Source organism: Palaemon carinicauda, chromosome 30 (assembly GCF_036898095.1).
Source record: "Palaemon carinicauda isolate YSFRI2023 chromosome 30, ASM3689809v2, whole genome shotgun sequence".
NCBI classification, from domain to species: Eukaryota; Metazoa; Arthropoda; class Malacostraca; order Decapoda; family Palaemonidae; genus Palaemon; species Palaemon carinicauda.
Window position 1 is genome coordinate 90,648,059 of NC_090754.1, and position 16,916 is coordinate 90,664,974.

The 16,916-nt window shown below is 40.3% G+C and overlaps 1 protein-coding gene across 6 annotated transcripts in view; it reads left to right on the plus strand.

Annotated features, from left to right (window-relative positions):
* Nucleotides 1–16,916, plus strand: part of LOC137623347 (CDK5 regulatory subunit-associated protein 2-like) — a 253,969-nt gene that overhangs the window by 211,160 nt on the left and 25,893 nt on the right. For all 6 annotated transcript variants that reach the window (XM_068354164.1, XM_068354165.1, XM_068354166.1 and 3 more), the window contains 8 exons: nt 2,948–3,015; nt 3,335–3,534; nt 3,933–4,106; nt 4,664–4,862; nt 5,860–6,095; nt 6,334–6,489; nt 9,521–9,748; nt 16,574–16,771. In XM_068354164.1, coding sequence (XP_068210265.1) covers nt 2,948–3,015; nt 3,335–3,534; nt 3,933–4,106; nt 4,664–4,862; nt 5,860–6,095; nt 6,334–6,489; nt 9,521–9,748; nt 16,574–16,771 — 1,459 coding nt within the window. The remainder of the gene's footprint in view (nt 1–2,947; nt 3,016–3,334; nt 3,535–3,932; nt 4,107–4,663; nt 4,863–5,859; nt 6,096–6,333; nt 6,490–9,520; nt 9,749–16,573; nt 16,772–16,916) is intronic.

Below are 16,916 nucleotides of genomic sequence, written 5' to 3' on the forward strand. Positions count from 1 at the left end.
TTTCTTAATATTTCAAATACTTTTGATTTTCATTTTGTTTTATTTGATTATTGTCACACATTCAATTTTTATTTAAATTGGTAACGAGGGTAAAGTAGAGGGCAACAAAGTGGGTGCCTCCGTGCTTTTTATTTGACAGCAAGAGGAAGGGAATGAAATAATGACAGCGATAAAGTAGGCTGAAAAGTGGGTGTCACTTTGGTTTTTGTGGACAGAAAGAGGGAAATAAGGAAGTGATAATGAGAATAACGTAGAGGGCAAAAGAGAGGGTGAAACTTTGGTTTTAGTGGACAGAAAGAGGGAAATAAGGAAGTGATAATGAGGATAAAGTAGAGGGATAAAAAATGGGTGTTACTTTGGTTTTAGTGGACAGCAAGAAGGAAACAAAGAAGTGGTAATGACGATAAAGTAGACGGCTAAAACGTGGGTGTCACTTTGGTTTTAGAAGATGGCAATAGAGAAATAAGAAATGGTAATGAGGTTGAAGTAAAGGGCTAAAAAGTGGGCGTCACTTTTGTTTTAGTGGACAGAAAGAGGGAAATAAGCCAGTGGTAATGAGGATGAAGTAGAAGGCTAAAAAGTGGGTGTCACTTTGGTATTGGTGGACAGCAAGAGGGAAACAAAGAAGTGGTAATGAGGATAAAGTAGAAGGCTAAAAAGTGGGTGTCACTTTGGTATTGGTGGACAGCAAGAGGGAAACAAAGAAGTGGTAATGAGGATAAAGTAGAAGGCTAAAAAGTGGGTGTCACTTTGGTTTTGGTGGACAGCAAGAGGGAAACAAAGAAGTGGTAATGAGGATAAAGTAGAAGGCTAAAAAGTGGGTGTCACTTTGGTTTTGGTGGACAGCAAGAGGGAAACAAAGAAGTGGTAATGAGGATAAAGTAAAAGGCTAAAAAGTGGGTGTCACTTTCGTTTTAGTGGACAGAAAGAGGGAAATAAGCTAGTGGTAATGAGGATAAAGTAGAAGGCTAAAAAGTGGGTGTCACTTTGGTTTTGGTGGACAGCAAGAGGGAGGAAGTGGTAATGAGGATAAAATAGATATATTGTAAAGTACAGTTAATTTTGGGCTCCAAATTTTATTGTACAGTAGTATTGTCAGTTGTGGGTTGTCTCATGTATTTCTTCCTGAAACTTTAGCTTACTCACTCTTTACCTCCCTATTGTCTTCCACTTATTTCCACCTAAGGTAATGGGAAAAAAGAAATATGCTAACCCATCCTTTTGTCCGTGCTGAACTTCTCATCACTTCACACCACTCCCCCTTTAAAGGTTTAAAGTTTGCTCATGAATCACATAAGCAAGGGACAGTGACAATGCCCTAGTCCTAGAGACTGACCATTTATACATGTGATCAGTGCTCAGCTCCTTCTCCACCCAAGCTAGGACCAGGGAGGGTCCGGCAATAGGTGCCAATGACTAGCAGGTAGTCCTGTAGGCTCACAAGGATGGTAAGTTTGGAGACTCTACAAGAAACTACCGAGCTTGATCGGGACTTGAACCCTAGTCCGGTGGCTGTCTGGCAGGGTAGTATCCAGTAAGCCACCACAACCCTAAGCTTTCAATTCCTCTTGGGTAAACGGTACATTTTAGGCTTCATTAATTCAATCCTATATAATTCCAAGTTACATTGGATTGGATTTATGAATTAAGACTGTAAAGACCAAAACGGAGGCACAGTAGACTATTTAGTGTCTAAGTGCAACTGAGGGAAAACCCAGTTGCAGTATAAATGAAAAGTTTTAGAAACTGGACAGTAAAATGGAAGAAAGGAACTGGGAACATAGGTATAATTGAGGGTTGAAAAGGGAGTGGAGCTAGTAGCATAAAGATCACTGCAAAGACCTTTTAAATAATACCTATCGTTTACTGTACTGCTCGGGGTGCACCTGCAGCACTGCGGGAGTGACCATTGTCCTTTTTTCTCTTATCAGATATGTCTGCAAATGCTTGAATTTTGAATACCTTAAAACTATCATGCAATATACCAACTATTATACTTTTTGCCAAGAGTGGGAACCTTTCAAATGCTTAGTTATATAAATAAGTGCACAAAATCATTTGCCAAATGATTTACTCCTAGAAATAGACAGATGAATGTTTTGCATTAGCCAAAAGGGACTTGGCTGCAGTGCCAATATTTGATACACAGAGGAGACGATATTATCATTTGACATCAGGGCACAAGACATTGAGGGCCAACCTAAACTTCAGAAGATGAGCGATTAGGTGCCCTGTTGAAATAAAGCATTTCTTTGTCATTATAACATTTTTTAATAGGGCAATGTGAACTACAATAGATGAATATCACTTGGGGTTTTTGAAGGTGGCTCATGAATAGCAGAGGCAAGGGACAGTGACAATGCCCTGGAGAATGACTTTATATAACTCACCATCCAGAGGAATCATCTAGGTAATCTGCTGAACTGAACTGAACTGCATACAGGGTATACATATGATTAGCACCCCATCCCCCTCTCCACCCAAGCTAGGACCAGGTAGGCCTAGGCAATGGCTGCTGATGACTCAGCAGGTAAATCTATAGGCCTCCCCCCATTCTTAGCTCACAAGGATGCCAAGGTTGCAGACATTGCAAGAAACTCAAGTTTGAGTGGGACTCAATTGCCCACCCAACAGAACACCAGGCAAGGGTGTTTCCAATAGGTTATCCTTATTAAATTAGACCATAGAGATATTGACTGGAAAGGATATCTTTACAGTACATCTTATATTTTTCAACCATTAATGTAAGCTTCTACTCTATAAACTGTACTTTGTTTTAGAAAGTAGTGAAACTAATGTAACTGCAATGCATATCCTAATACAAAAAACATTGGAATTCAGATTTTCCATAAGCTTGCAGCACTGTATTACATTTTTTTTTCTTTGTAAATTATGTAAATCATACATGAATTTACTGTCGTACTGAAGAGTTCATTTTATTTTTCAGCGGAAGTCCTGCGCAGTTTCAGGATGCTAATAGCCTGGATTCCTCGGCAGGAAGCAGCTCCATTCCCTGTAAGTTAACGATTCATTCTAGATTTTAGTCGTACAGTGTTTAAATTTCAACATATTGCAAATGTCGTCTTGGTTACTGCATCAGATTATATGATATTGTTTTATTACAGTATTTGATTTTGAATCTTGGATAAATTATCTGAGTTGCGATTTTAGTTGGATTTATTTTTTTATCTCCGAATGTTTGCGAGTTTATGACCTGTATGCTTAATTTTCATTTGAGGTAGGCTATATCAATCATTTTCTACTAACATAATTATTTTCATTACTTTGCATTGCATGGTATGTTTTATACTGTACTGTAATTTATTTTTTCAAGTCTCCTTCGGCCTCCGATCCCCTGGGAAAGTGTCGCCATTACGAGGACGAACCATGAAGGAATACGAGGAGCAACTAGGCAATTTGAAAAAGGAGAACTTCTCCCTGAAACTGCGTATCTACTTCCTTGAGGAGAAGATGGGTCAAAAGTATGATAAGGAAGATAAGGAGGGATTGTACAAGACCAACATCGAACTCAAGGTTAGTCTCTCTCCCTCTCTTCCTAGTATCGCAAGTCCATATTTTAACCAAACCATTAAATTTTTGGGAGTGAGTTAGTGATCTCAGGATTTTTTTCTGTAGATTTGGAGGGAGTAAAATATGAAACTTAGGCCATTTTTACACATACTATCATATCAAAATTTAAAGAAAAAATATATTGAAATCATTCATTTGCTATACTGCACTCTTTTATTTACAGATAACTATTAGAACAATTATATGTTTACTTTAAACATTTTAAAGAATATTGATAAGTGGAAAACATCCTTGCCTCTTCCCAGTGAATGCAGTAATTAATTGCATTCATAGCACTGCTCCTAAACTGATCTTTTTTCATCAATCTTAATTTTACATAGAAGTGTTGACATTGTTTCCAGGTTGAAGCAGAGGCACTGAAGCGTGAATTATGTGAAAAGCAAGATTTGGTGAGGCAGGCATCAACTGCGCTGACAGGATTAGAACAGCAATATCAGGATAAGGTGGCGCAAATGAAAATCATTCATGAACAAGAAAAGGATGAACTACAGGAAAAAATTGAGCAACTGCAAAAGGTCAGGCTGATATTTACCTTTTCAGTTTTTTTTTTTTCTTCAAATGGCAATGTTAATTATAACTATGTTCCTTTTTAGCCTCTGTTTATATTTCACACAATATCAATCAAGCTTTACACTGTTATGCTTTGTAACTCATGTTGTATGGAGAGTAGATTTATGATTTCAGATTAAAGCTATTTTTTTAGGGCATTTATGTTTCGTCAACTTTTTATAGTACACAGTACAGTATTGTAGTTTATTATGTAAATGATTTGTTAATCCTCCGTGGTTAATTTTCTTTTCACATCTTATTTGTATGCAATGTTTACTTGAACTGTTGCAGCTCCATTATAAAAAGTTTTTTATAATATTTGGGAAAAAATTCTTTCATAACATTGTGGTGACGATTGATAGATAATTGACCAAAGTAGATTTAAGTAATGGCAGTTCCCTGGTTTGTGAAAGTTATTAATTTTTTCCTGTAGACAGCAATTGTAATTTTTTTTTGAGCTCTTTTAGAATCTTCATTGATTCTTTTCATGATAATCATGTGCATATCATTATTAATCATTCAGAATGTTAACGAGTATGCTGAACGAGTCCGTGAGGGTGGTAGTCAATTGGGAGAGTTGACCCAACTTTGTGGGTTAGCTTTCAGTACTGGAACAGAAGACGAAAACCACTCTGTACTAGGATCATCACAGGACACCATGAATCTTCCACTGCAGTTCCCAAAATCCAGTAACAGCTTTTTGGTACCATCTCCGATGCAAGGTTGGATACATGATGATACCTTTTTTTTCACCATCCTTTACAAGCTCTGTAAAAGTCAAGCTCGACTCATTGGAATGGTTAATCTCCTTTTAATAATAATGATAATAATGTCACCATCCCTTATGGAAGAAGGGTTATAAGATATTTTAATACTTTTAATGTGGAAGCCTTTTTAAAAAGCAATACTACAGACAGGCTGCAAATTAAATCATGTTAAAACAGTTACTATCCTGAAAGTTTAGAATTTTGAAATTTGATTTCATAAAACTTTTTTTGAATACTAATGGTCAGTAACCCCCCATTACTAATTATAATAGCTGTGTGGGTTTAATTTATCCCTTTTACCCCCAGGTTATTTGGAACTTTCCAACCCATAACCCCCAGTGGTTATTTTTTTCAAGCACATTTTGCAGTATATTTTTTGTTTAATTGCTCTAACAGCCTTAATTTTCATCATAGAGAGGTCAGGTTGTCTCATTCTTTTGGAAAATGCCTGAAGTTTCTCAAAAAAAAAAACGTAAACAGCAGTTTTTTGCAAGGACGTACCGGTACATCCATGGGGGTAAAGGGATGAGTTTTGTGAAACGTACCAGTACGTCCTTTGGGGGTAAAAGGGTTATACTTAGTTGGCTTTTAATGTTGGTTATTGTAAAGTACAGTACAGTGCCCTTGCATCATAGTCCGTACATCATTTGGTAACTTACAGAGATGCCTAACTTTAGGTCAATTATTAGGTCACCTAATAATTAGCTTGCTTGTTTTGGTATTTTTTAAAATATAGGTTGTTCTTTCAGTATCAAGTAGAATAACATAATCATTTGATCAAGTTCATTTTCAATTTATTTGAATATTGATATGGTACAACTAATAGCTAAACAGATAATTCAGTATTACTGTATTACAACTCGTGTAGGTATAGTAATTTACTGTGAGACCTAATTACATATTAGTTTATTTAACGTGTGAATCATATATATGTTCTTGTCATTACTTTTAGGATTGTTCAGCATGCCAACTCTTCCATCATCAAGCAGTGGTTCTAGCAGAAATTCACAATCACTAGTTGACGCTGAGGATACAGATAATACAGAAAACACTAAACAGAGAGTGGCATCTCTGCAAGCTAAAGTGGCAGAACTTGAAGAAAGGGTAACAGAACTCGAAGGTGAATTAGCTGCCAAAGAAGAAACTAACAACACCCTTAAAGGAGATCTTGCCAACTTAGAAAATGAGGTATATGTTAGCATTTTGTAGTTGGTTTCATAGCTTTGTGTCTACCATACATAATTTGCTTTGTATTTTGTGAACATTTTCCACTTTAGATCATATTTGCTCTGCCAAAATGGCAACCCCTTTCAATATTACTTATTCTCCTGAGGGAGGTTGACCCTCCTAGCATTAATACTACGTTGGATGTTTGAGAGACGTCTGCTAGTCTGCTAATTTTTAACAATGTTACCTTGCCTTTCAGTTGGTTGAAAAGCTAGAGAAAATTGGAGAATTAGAGGCAGAGGTGTCAGAGAAAGACATGAAAATAGATGACGTAATGCAGGAATTGGAAACCAGGCATATGGAGATTAAAGCTAAAGAAGATGAAATTGAAACCTTGACACAAGGTTTAATTAAGGTAAGTTATTGTTGATTAGCTTTATACTGTCATAGAAATCAAATATAAATCAATATTTAAGAGATTCTGGTTAATTAATAGATTCTGGGTGATCACTTTGAACCTAAGGTTTGGAATAATTTGTATTTTTCTTAACTAGACAAACCTGGAGCTCTTTTACTGAGGTGTAACTAGGTGGGTAGCTGGGGTAGACCAGCCGCCTTGCTCACACCAGCATTAGTAAACAACCGTCATTTTGCAATTGCGGCAAGATTTCCGGGGAAGATGATATGGGACCAGTAAGTGTAAAGAGCCCCATGTTGGTATAGTTCGGAAAAATACAAATTACCCTGTATTCCAAATTTGTCATTTGTTCTGGCACTAGATACAAACCTTACGCTCTTTACGTAGGAGACTCGCCTCATGGTGGGTGGAAATCCTAAAACCAACTGGCTGGAGACTGTCCCGGGGTGACACTCTGTGCAATGCACGAGCTGTTTTAAGGGCACCCTGACACCTCGTGATCCTTATAGGATGACGCGCTGGGTAATCAGTGCAAGCATAGAATTTAGCAATGTGACTTGACCAGATAAGTGTAAAATTAAAGATAAGCTCCTCACTTAACCTAGAAATTGCCTGACTCCACCTCCCCTGGAGAATGGGAACATACCAAATATGTACACATATCGAGTTGCACAAAGGGCATCGGAGTAGGTCAGCTAGCAAAGTTCCTTGGACGCTGAGCCCCAAGCGAGGGGAGGGTGAAATAGAAAGTGGCCAGTGACTCGCACATTACTCCTAGACTTATTCGCAGGTAACATGTACCTTCAACTAACTGCTACTTGTCCTACAAAGGAGCTGAGGTGTTTTTGACCACGTTTTATACAGCCACCACAGGACAAACGTGTCTAGGTTCCTGTGGGCTATATCTTGCAGGTAGTATGCAGTGAACGTTGTTTGCCGTTTCCACACACCAGCTTGTAACACTTGCGGCACAGAGAAATTTTTAAGTGCCAGGAATGTGCAGACACCTTGAATGTCATGAGCGAGCACGATGACAACAATTGAAAGGTGGGAAGCCTGGTTGAATGGCTCTTGATTATCTGTCTGATCCAGGAAGATACTGAGTTCTTATCAATCTTACTCTTGCTTCTCCTTGTGCTCACAAAGAGCCTGCTGATCTGCAGGCGTGCTGTAGTGTTTTTTTTTTAAGTATTTCCTCAGTGCCCTTAGAGGCCAGAGTGCTGGATCATCTGTTTCGGAAAGGAGACCCTCAATCTGGAAAGGCCCGAATCTAGGACCTCCTACAGCCCGATTTTGAGTCTTGGCTACAAATTCAGGGACAAAACAGAGTCTCACTTGCCCCCATCCCCTTAAATGGGCGATGCCATAAGACAGACCGACTCTCTGGGACAGTGGCAAGAGCTTGAATACCGTCCTCAGGGTCAAGTCTCGATCTGATGCTTAACGAAGAGGTTTGTTTGGAGCTCCTTTCAGTGAGTGTAGAACTTTCACTATGTTCCAAGGAGGTGGTCTGACTTCTGACTGAGGTCATGTGCGCTCGAAATTCCATATCAGGAGGGATAATTCCGTCAAATAGGAAACGTTAACTCCATTCAAATTGAAAACGAGAGATAACGGCAAGCAATAGCTTTCACCGCCGGCACTAAACAAAGTTTTTCCCCCATGAGGTACAACAAGAACTCGGCTATTGTTGATACACCAACCACTAAAGACGAACCCACTATTACCGAATATACCGAGGCAGACGACTCTCTGCTACAGGTTCCCCAACAACCTTCTTTTGATGCATCTGTGAAGAGCAACAAATCTGGGGAACCGGAGAGGTCTACTTCCATGAGAAGGTTGATGTTCAACACCCACAAACTTGGGTTTCTCTTCAGCTCTTGACCTACCAGCACAGTGTTCGTTGGGTCCAGATACAGTATTGAGACCAAAAGGTCTTCACCTTCCATCGTAGAGGCCTAATGAGTAAACGACCACTGGGAAGCGACTTCTCTATTGAAGTTAAGTATCCCAGCAGCCTTTGCCACTGTTCTGCTGGCAACTTGTTTCGCGAGAGAAAGGGCTGAGCAATCTCTCTGTCTCCTTACCTGTTCCTGGGACGGGAAAACTTAGCCTAGTCTGTTCACGATTTTCATCTCTAGATATATCATGTCTTGAGAAGGTTGCAGGTGAGACTTCTTGTAATTTACCATGATCCCCAAATGCTGGCAAAATGCAAGAATCCTGTCTTGAGGGAGGAGAAGGGTCTCCCTCGAATTTTCTAGACCCAGCCAATCATCTAGATAACGAAGGAAACGAATGCTGTTCTTGTGGTCCCAGGGGGGGAAGATCTGAGTGAACACCTGGGGTGCTGTGGACAGGCTGAAACAGAGCACCTTGAAATGGCATATTCTCTTTCCTAGCATGAATCTCAAGTACTTCCTTTAGGATGGAAGACTGGGGATCTGGAAGTACGCATCAGTGAGGTCTAACAATATCCTGAAGTCCTGTGGTTTGACGGTTATTTAGAAAGAATATGGATTTTTCCTTATGAGAATACAAATACATAATAGTTAAAGTCCTTAGAACCTGCAATTTTTATTAATTTCCAGAAGTACTCTTGGTAATAATACAGTAAAGTAATCAAAATATTTCTCTAAAACAATATTGATATGAGGTGCAAAAACTATAAATTCAAACAATATACTATATTTGTAAGATTTTTCAGTGGCATTGTTTTTTATGTAAAACGTTTTAATGCTTTCAGCATTTTTGGGTCGGTTGAAAATCACGGTTGATAGAAGCAGTAATATAGTGGTGTTGTAAAGTTGGGTATATTTATGGTTTGATTTTCACTTTGTTATTGATTTTAAGATATTTAAATAGTTATTCATTAATTCTAATAGCCTATATAATTTATTTCCTTTCCTCACTGGGGTATTTTCACTGTTGAACCCCTCGGGCTTATAGCATCCTGCTTTGCCAGCTAGAGTTGTAGCTTAGCGTAATAATAACCATGACAATATTTTTTTAAATCTACTTTCAGGCCGAGCCAGAAATTGAGGTGAAGGTTCAAGAAATAGTAGAAAGGGATCGAATCATTGAGGAGAAAATTGAACAAATAGAACAACAAAATAAGATCTTGGTTGAAATTCAAATTACGCTTGATGAAAAACAAAAACAGATAGCCGATATGGAGCACAAAATTTCTGAATCTACAGAAAGAATAAAGAAACTTACAGAGGAACAAGAGAAGTCGTTAAAGGTTATCCAGGTATTATCACCTTGTTTTTAAATATTTAACTTAGCCGGTGAATATATAATAGCTGCAACTCTGTTGCTCGACAGACACATACATAAAAAACTCGCGAGCGATCGCTATGCAGGTTGCGGGTGTGCCCACCAGCGCCAACTGTCGGCCAGATACCACTCTCGGATGTAAACAAAACCTTCAATTTCTTCTCTGTCGACGTGTCGACAAGACGTACTTTTACTCGCTGTTGAACCTGGAGTTTTTCCCATCATATTTGGTGAAGTACTTTAATTTGGTTTGAGCTTTCGCAGTACAGGTGTTTTTCTTCAAATAAATCCTTGAACTTGTTTTTGGATAGATTTAATTTTTGATGACAAAGAGAGTATGGACTTTCTTTGACTTTTAAATGGCCGACCCTTCCCTTAGACGGAAGTGTGTTTAGGCTTTTAGCAATTATCTTATCACGTTATAGATTAATTATAGATTTTCCTCTATATATTTTATATCTCACCGCCTTTATTAGGCCTCTTCGATTAACTTTCCATTTATAATAAACATAAAAAATAAATTTTAATGATTTGTTTATATGCGATCTTTCCTGAGAGTAGGCGGTCCTAACTTGGAAACCGAAGTTAAACAACGTTGAGCCCTTTCAATCGTAAATAGCTTTTAAAGAGCTAATGATTTAAAACTTTTTAAATGAATATTTTTTAATAGATATTTTATGAAAGATTTTCTTTGAATAGTCTTCGTACTGTTTCAAAGATGAACTAACGTTTAGTTTATTTATGCTACGCAGTTTGCGCTCTATCGTTACGATAGAGAGAGAGAGTATCACGGTTTCACTTTGCAGAAAGAGTAAATCGATTCTGACGTTTTGTTCATTCTTCTTTCAAAGCTTAAATGTTTTAAATTCTATTTTTAATTAACTTTAATTGAAAAACCTTTCAGTTTTTTCCTTTGGTCAAATAACATGTTTTTTTTGACGAAACGAAAGTGGGCTCTTCTCTTAGGTGCGAAATCAAGAGAGAGAGAGAGAGAAAGATAGAGACGGAGGGAGAGAAAGGAGAGAAAACGTTCCGTTCAAGCGGGTAACGTTGTTCTCGAGTTACTCTCGTCCCTAGTCTCTGTACGGGGAGAAAGGATAAAACGTTTTTAGTTTTTTATTCTCGTCCCCAGGCAATGTACGGTGAGAGATTGAAAACGTAGTTTTGAATGAACTAGTGTTTAGTCTCTTCCCCAGCCACTGAATTTTTTATCTTAAAATATGTTTACTGTTTTTTGCTGGTATTAATGTGCTTGCATTATACGACTGATTTCGCAATTACTACCTTTTGATGAGGGTAGAATTGCATGCTTCAGGTAGAAATCAGTAAAAGTTTCGATTTCAGTGAAATAAGTGCAAAACAGAAAATCGTAGTGATAAAGTGATATTGCGCAAAGTGTTATCAGTGTTGCGACCGAGGGTTCGTCTGTTCGTGCCTGTCGTTCGCCTAGTCCAGGACCTCTTGCAAGCTCCCAATCCTAGGGGAGAAGTAATGTCGTACGACTTATGGGTTCGAGAGGCCTTGATCAGCGAACAGACGTTCCCTCTATGGTATCGGGTGTATCTTACCAAGATCACCCCTACCATAAGGCGAGAGAGACGATTTTCTCCTCTTCATCCGAAGGCTTTTCTCATAAGAAACCTGAAACAAGGTTTCGAGGCCCTTAAGCGAAAGTCAGTCCTTTCAGGACAGGTCCAGCGTCCTGGTTGTAGCCATTAGGACAGCTCTGACCCTATGCAGTCATCGGAAGACTGCTCGCCGCCTAACAAAAGCGTAACACAGACTCCAAGAGTCTTTTTGTTGGCAAGGTTTTGCGGTCACAGACGTTACCCTCGTCTCTTACCGCTACCATTTCCGTTGATCCTAAATGGGTTGTACGGCAAGACATGCAGAATAAGCTTGCCTCCCTTATGGAAGACTATTCTGCCGATAAGTCCGTTGAGCCTAGCCGTTTATCTCATCGAGATCCTGGCTTTCAGCCACCCTAACGTTCCTTTGTGCGTCCTGTTGACGTTGGCGTAGCTAAGTCACGTCAGTCAGGTTGTTTAGAACCACACTCGATGCGGTCTCGTGTGGATTTTCAGCCACATTTGAACGTTAGGCCACTTGCTGATGCTCCTGTTGACGTTCAGGACGTTCGCTAACAATCGGAGTTGACTTGTTTTGACGCTGAGCGTCAACCTCCGCATTCTAGAGTTGTTTTGACTGCTCAGTCTAGGCGGTCAAAGCAGTCTCGAGTGGACGCTGTGCGTCCTCACGCACCTGTTGTTGTTGACAGTTCACAGACTGTCGAGCAGTTACATGACGTTGCGTCCTGGTCTCTCGCACCTGTTGTTGTTGACAGTTCACAGACTGTCAAGCAGTTACATGACGTTGCGTCCTGGTCCGCTACTAATGCACCAGTGCGTGTGGACTCTGCTTGTAAAGCATTGCCACCACGGTAGGACTCTCCCTTGCTTGAGACTCAGCTATTATCGGACAAGGTTCCTTCAGATGAGGAAGTTGCTGTTCCCCCTCCTACTGATATTCCCGTGAGGACTCTGTCAGACGGAGAGGAGCCTAAAGCTGATTAGCCCTCTATGGACTTTAAATAAATCATGCTGATTTTTAAGGATCTTTGTCCGGATCTTTTTGTAACTGCTGCTCCTCGTTCGCCTAAACATCAGAGCTTACACTAGGCCTAGCTACTTCGAAGCCGTTGTTTTATAAGCTAGTGCTCTCTCGCTCTCCTAGAGAGCTTTACGTTTGCTAGGCGACTGGTTTATCACCAGGAAGAGTTTGGGGGATATAGCCTTTGCTTTCCCTTCTTTTAAACTGGCTTATAGAGCGAGAGTCTGATATGACACGAGAGAAGTTCTCGGCTTGGGAGTTCCTGCCTCTGCCCAGATAGACTTCTCAAACCTCATAGACTCTCCCTGGCGCCTGCCTGGCCATGAGACGCTCCAAGATTTTACAGGTCAACTTCACAGCTGTTTTCGAGCCTTTGAAGTTTTGCTGTACAATTATGTCATGCATAAACAAGGCTTTCAGGGATGGCTCCAATGATCTGACAGCCACGTTCTCTGCAGGAACAAGTCCCTCAGGGATGGCTCCATGATTTGGCAGCCATGTTCACTGCAGGAGTACGTAAGAGGCAAGTGCGCTCAATGTGTTCATTGTCAAGACAAACTTCACGATGAAGTCTTCCAGGCTGTCTTGACAGCATTTATGGAAGGCGACTGGATGGTCTCTCTCGACCTTCAGGAGGCATACTTCCACATTCCTATACACCCGGATTCCCAACCGTTTCTGAGGTTTGTTTACAGGAATGTGGGGTACCAGTTTTGAGCTATCGGGGATCCGAGCCTCCCTGTACTTGGACGACTGGCTTCTCAGAGCATCGTCCAGCCTTCTCTGTCTGCAGGATCTACATTGGACGTTGAGTCTGGCCAGGGAGTTGGGACTTGTGGTCAACCCAAAAGTCCCAACTGATCCCATCCCAGATTATTCTATTTTTGGGGATGGAGATTCGCAGTCAAGCCCTGCTCGAAGTCCAACTAATGCTGAAAAGAAAACGTTTATTCAGTCAGGAGTTGGAACAGTCTCGTAGGGACTCTCTCATCCCTGGAGCAGTTTGTCTCACTAGGGAGACTACCCCTTCTGCCTCTCCGGTTCCATCTAGCCTCTCACTGGAACTAGGACAAGACATTAGAGACGGTATCATTCCCAGTCTCCGAACCAATAAAGGCATGCCTGAAATGGTGGGACAGCAATATCAGTATGAGAGAGGGACTATCCCTAGCAGTCAAGAACCCAAACCACGTGTTGTCCTCAGACGCGTCGGGTTTGGGTTGGGTGCGACCCTGGACGGTCGGGAATGCGCTGGTCTGTGGACCTCAAGTCAGAAGAGCATGCACATCAACGGCAAGGAGCTATTAGCAGTCCACTTGGCCTTGATGATATTAGGAAGCGTCTTCGAAACTAAGTGGTAGAGGTCAACTCAGACAACACCACAACTTTGGCTTACATCTCCAAGCAAGGAGGCACACACTCCTTCACGCTGCTCGAGATCGCAAGGGACCTTCTCTTATGGTCTAGAATTCGAGGCATCTCCCTGTTGACGAGATTCATCCAGGGGGACTTGAACGTCTTGGCAGACTGTCTCAGTCGGAGGGGTCAGGTGATACCCACGGAATGGACCCTCCACAAGGACGTGGGCAAGAGTCTTTGGGCTTCTTGGGGTCAACCAACCATAGACCTCTTTGCCTCCTCGTTGACCAAAAGGTTTCCAATCTTTTGCTCTCCAGTCCTAGATACAGAAGCAATCTACATAGACGCGTTTCTACTGGATTGGTCTTTTATGGACTTGTATGCATTCCCACCATTCAAGATAGTCAACAAGGTACTGCAGAAGTTCGCCTCTCACGGAGGGACAAGGTTGACGTTGGTTGCTACCCTCTGGCCCGCGAGAGAGTGGTTCACCGAGGTACTTCAATGGCTGGTAGACTTTCCAAGAAGTCTTCCTCTAAGGGTAGATCTGTTACGTCAGCCCCACGTAAAGAATGTCCATCAAAGCCTCCCCGCTCTTCGTCTGACTTCCTTCACACTATCGAAAGACTCTCAAGAGCTAGAGGTTTTTCGAAGGAGGCAGTCAGTGCGATTGCAAGAGCTAGGAGAGCTTCTACCATTAGAGTATACCAGTCGAAGTGGGAAGTCTTTCGAGACTGGTGCAAGTCAGCATCTGTGTCCTCGTCCAGTACCTCTGTAGCCCAAATCGCAGATTTTCTTTTACATCTGAGAAAGGTTCGCTCCCTTTCAGCTCCCACGATTAAGGGCTACAGGAGCATGTTGGCTTCGGTCTTTCGACATAGAGGCTTAGATCTTTCCAACAATAAAGATCTCCAAGATCTCCTTAAGTCTTTCGAGACCTCTAAGGAACGTCGTTTGGCAACTCCTGGATGGAACTTAGACGTGGTCCTAAGGTTCCTCATGTCAGACAGGTTTGAGCCATTACATTCAGCCTCCCTGAAGGATCTCACCCTCAAGACACTTTTCCTAGTGTGCTTGGCTTCGGCTAAAAGGGTCAGTGAACTTCATGCCTTCAGTAAGAACATCGGCTTTTCTACAGAAAAAAGCCACTTGTTCACTTCAACTTGGTTTCCTGGCCAAAAATGAACTGCCTTCTCGTCCTTGGCCTAAATCTTTTGATATTCCTTGCTTATCAGAGATCGTAGGCAACGAACTGGAAAGAGTATTATGTCCTGTTAGAGCTCTTAAGTTCGATTTAGCTCGTACTAAGTCATTACGAGGGAAATCTGAGGCATTATGGTGCTCAGTTAAGAAACCTTCATTGCCTATGTCAAAGAATTCTTTGTCATATTTTATCAGATTTTTTTAATACGAGAAGCTCATTCTCACTTGAATGAGAAAGACCGATGTTTGCTTAAGGTTAAGACGCACGAAGTTAGAGATATAGCAACCTCCGTGGCCTTCAAGCAAAATAAATCTCTGCAAAGTATTATGGACGCGACTTCTTGGAGAAACAAGTCAGTGTTCGCGTCATTTTACTTAAAAGATGTCCAGACTCTTTACGAGGACTGCTACACACTGGGTCCATTCGTTGCAGCGAGTGCAGTAGTGGGTGAGGGTTCTACCACTACACTTCCCTAATTCCAATATCCTTTTAATCTGTTTCTTGAAATGTTTTTAATATTGTTTTATGGGTTGTTCGGAAGGCTAAGAAGCCTTTCGCATCCTGATTGATTTGGCGGGTGGTCAAAGTCATTTCTTGAGAGCGCCCAGATTAGGGGTTTGATGAGGTCCTGTTGTATGGGTTGCATCCCTTGATACTTCAGCTCCTGGGAGTCTGTCAGCATCCTAAGAGGATTGCTGGGCTCCGTGAGGAAGACAGACTTACAAGGCAGAGTAATCGTCTAAGTCAACTTCCTCACCAGGTACCTATTTATTTTGGTTTTGTTATATTGATAACTGCCAAAATGAAAAAACTCTTAGCTTATACGCTGTAAACATAATTAATTCTGGTCTCTACCCACCTCCTTGGGTGTGAATCAGCTATTATATATTCACCGGCTAAGTTAAATATTTAAAAATGATATTTTAATTATAAAATAAATTTTTGAATATACTTACCCGGTGAATATATAAATTAAATGACCCTCCCTTCCTCCCCAATAGAGACACAGTGGGATGAGAAGAAATTGAAGGTTTTGTTTACATCCGAGAGTGGTATCTGGCCGACAGTTGGCGCTGGTGGGCACACCCGCAACCTGCATAGCGATCGCTCGCGAGTTTTTTATGTATGTGTCTGTCGAGCAACAGAGTTGCAGCTATTATATATTCACCGGGTAAGTATATTCAAAAATTTATTTTATAATTAAAATATCATTTTTTATTTATTTATTTATATATATATATATATATATATATATATATATATATATATATATATATATATATATATATATATATATATATATATATATATATATATATATATATATATATATAATATTAATATACAGTAGCCCAATTTTTTTGATAAACTGATTTTCAAATTCTTAAATTCTCAGGTTTAACAAACAGCATAGGCTCTATTCCTATTGAATACTGTACTTAAAAACAAAGCTATCAATCACTTTTGATTTTCTTTACTTTACAATACTGTAATAACTACCACTTGTTCTTTTTCTTTATTTAATGTAGGAGATTTTGGAACATCTCGATAATGGAATGGCATTGAACACCATTGTAGATTCATAAAGCATCTCATCGTTTTAATGTAATTTCACATTCCTCACAGGCATTTGCAGAAGAGGTCGAAGCAAGGGATAAAGAAATAGCCAGTCTGAAAAAGGAAGTAAAACGCAAGGAGAAGAAGATACGCGATTTAGTTGCCGAACTAAAAGAGGCTTTGGATATGTTGAATAAAGCCAAGTGGGAAGCTGAGACCAGTGGAGGTGAAGATGGAGTTAAAGAAATGGCAGAGGAAGAAAATGAGGTAAAATATGATCTGCCACATCACCTTTGCAATGTTGATTGCCATGTTTGTCCTCCTATATGTTATGAATGTCACCAAAGGAAAGTACCTCTACCTGTAAGTCTTCCTGTAACATACAGTACGCCTCCAACCCGCAACATTTCAG